At 40.2% G+C, this 2,995-nt stretch overlaps 1 protein-coding gene across 2 annotated transcripts in view; it reads left to right on the plus strand.

Annotated features, from left to right (window-relative positions):
• The window catches only part of CCSER1 (coiled-coil serine rich protein 1), a 643,608-nt gene that overhangs the window by 575,304 nt on the left and 65,309 nt on the right, over nucleotides 1-2,995 (plus strand). The window contains exon 11 of one of the 2 annotated variants that reach the window (XM_009634846.1): nucleotides 1,909-1,926. The exons of the other annotated variant lie outside the window; for it this stretch is intronic. Coding sequence (XP_009633141.1) covers nucleotides 1,909-1,926 — 18 coding nt within the window. The remainder of the gene's footprint in view (nucleotides 1-1,908; nucleotides 1,927-2,995) is intronic. 2 annotated transcript variants of the gene reach the window in all.

The following is a 2,995-nucleotide window of genomic DNA, read 5'->3' on the forward strand; positions in this document are numbered from 1 at the left end:
TGTTGGAGTGGGTCCAGAGGAGGGCTACAAAAATGATCCGAGGGCTGGAGCACCTCTCCTATGAGGACAGGCTGAGAGAGTTGGGCTTGTTCAGCCTGGAGAAAAGAAGGCTGTGGGGAGACCTGATTGCGGCCTTTCAGTACCTAAAGGGGGCCTATAGGAAAGATGGGGAAAATCTTTTTAGTAGGGCCAGCTGTGTCAGGACAAGGGGTAATGGTTTTAAACTAAAACAGGGTAGGTTTAGACTGGATATAAGGAAGAAATTCTTTACAGTGAGGGTGGTGAAACACTGGAACAGGTTGCCCTGAGAGGTAGTGGAGGCCCCATCCCTGGAAACATTCAAGGCCAGGTTGGACGGGGCTCTGAGCAACCTGATCTAGTTAGTGATGTCCCTGTTCCCTGCAGGGGGGTTGGACTAGATGACCTCTAGGGGTCCCTTCCAACCCAAAACATTCTATGATTCTATGAGAATAAATACATTAATGCTTGAGCCAAAATTTGTCCTTTGACAGGCACAATTGTGCAACATATGTTAGCCACTCAAATCTCAGTGCCATGAAGACCACATAAGAGCTTCAAAAAAAAAAAAGGTGCTGTCAGATGATGAAGTATTGCGATTTCCTTCTGTTGAAGCAAAGGAACTTCACATGGCTGCATCCCTACACTGATACGCTGGTATTGAACTTCAGATTTTGTTTGCTGTGCTGCTTCCAGGTTTTATTAGCTCTTGCAGAAATTTTCAAGTAGCAAGAACTACTTTTCTGTCCCTGACTAAAGTACTTCAAACCTAGCTCTTATGAAGTGCTGCAGAGAATAGAGGGATGATTTTTATTTTTTCCGGGAGAGCAGGTGTTGCTGAAACAGAATGTAAATATGGATGGATACTGCTGTGATGAGAGCATTATAGAAGTAAATATAACACAATGAAGGGCTACTCTTGCAGGGAAAATTGAAGCACATTGTGTACAGCCTGGTAAAAAGGAGAGAGTTAAGCTTTTGCTTACTTTTTTTACTGATAAAACTCTATATTTTGTATTCAATGTTAAAACGTAAATTAAGAGTTAAGAGCAATTGAGGACACTTTTTAATTTTCATGTTTCATTACTTATGATGAGTTCCTGACTCAGGTCCCTTTTAAAATGAAGATGACAGTTATAATTGCTCTGGTACTCTTTGTTATACCTGTTGTCCTCAGATACAGCTGCATCCCATTTATTTTATTTTCTTTATTTCTGACCTTTGTTAGTAGAAAGAACACCTGATGCCAACCTGTTGACAGACTGAAAAAAAAAGAGAAAGAAGGTTATATGGAGGCATGTCAAGGAAGAGGAGGGGGAGGGAAAAATGCTGTTCAGACAAATCTGCTTCAGGGATTTGAAATTATCTACATTTAGGAAGTTGTCCCAAATGAACTCAGGTCTGCTCTCAGAGTGGTTATGTGATGTACCTAGCCCTAGTTTCGGCAACTTGCACACTATGCCAACCTTGGATGTAGTGCAAAAGAAGAGCAAACATTTTGGCTGCCATGTGTTTCGAAATAAAAATAACAAATTGTGTTTGCTGGACAAAGTGATTTATTGTATGAGCATCATTCCTGAGGTCATATGAAGGTCGGTGAGTGTGTGGTACCCTCACAGAAACTCAAAAAAAGGCACAGTGTCCAGAATGGAAGTGGCTGCCTTGCTCTGACACTCCTGGTTACAGGCAACTTGAATTTTGTAGTCAGTGCACTCCCAAAATTATGGATGTTTTGTGTGCAAGGCATAATTGAAGAGCTAAAATCACTTCCTTAATTATCTGGATTGCTCTTTTTCATGCTGAAATTGAAATATCAACTCCAAACTTTCATAATTTTGCTCCATTACACTGTATAAGCATTTGAAAATTTCATGCATAGTGTAACCTCAGGTTAGAGGAGATAAAGAGGTGCCAATATGGACAGACTCAAGCATTTTATATAGAGTTTTCTTAAATTTAGATAAATTTGAAGGTGGGAAATGTGACATCACAGCGCAATACTCAGTATGCACTGCATTTGGAAATGCATAATGTATTTTTCCACTTGATGTCTTCCTCAGTTCTTAACACTGGTTTCCTCTAGGTTATGGTGTTATGCAGAAGGCTGAAGGTATGTAGTGCTGGTGTGATGTGTTGCCCCATGTTTTCCTGGGGAAGATTACGATGTGTAGGGTACTGATGTGCTGCAGGTGACCTTGTGTGGACAGATCTTTCTCAGAATAAAACTACATGACAGGCTGTTCTAGAAGTGCTTATTATCTAATGATTCTATTAGATAAAGTGTAATATTATGTTATCAGTGATTATATTATATTGAGTATTACCCCAGAGCAGAGAATTTTAATTCGCCTCCTTCAGATCCCTAAGTGACTGAGCTCTTTTAAAGGACCGTATGTTAGCACTTTCATATATCTCATTAAAAATAAATAAATAGCAGATTTTCTGAAAATCATTTTGAGTTTTCAGGAGTATGAATTGGGAACAGAAGAGTCCACTGTGTATCACAAATTGAGTTCTGTTTAAGCTGTTTGTAGAAACAAGTTTGATAAATAACATTTTGATTTGAGATAAAAGTTTATATGGGAGAGATTCTAGAATCCCAGAATCATTAACATTGGAAAAGATCTCCAAGATCATAACGTCCAACCATCAGTCCAACACCACCATGTCTACTAAACCATATGCCAAAGTATCACGTCTACAGGTTTTTTGAACACCTCCAGGGATGGTGACTCCACCACTTCTCTGGGCAGCCTGTTCCAATGCTTGACCACTCTTTCAGTAAAGAAATTGTTCCTAGTATCCAATCCAAACCTCCCCTGATGCAACTTGAGACCCTTTCCTCTGTTTCTATCTCCTGTTACTTGGGAGAAGAGACCAACATGCACCTCACTACAACATCCTTTCAGCTGAGTCTCCCCTCAGCCTCCTTTTCTCCAGACTAAACAATCCCAGTTCCCTCAGCCACTCCTGTCGT

This window comes from Egretta garzetta, unplaced genomic scaffold (genome assembly GCF_000687185.1).
Source record: "Egretta garzetta isolate BGI_Z169 unplaced genomic scaffold, ASM68718v1 scaffold32, whole genome shotgun sequence".
NCBI classification, from domain to species: domain Eukaryota; kingdom Metazoa; phylum Chordata; class Aves; order Pelecaniformes; family Ardeidae; genus Egretta; species Egretta garzetta.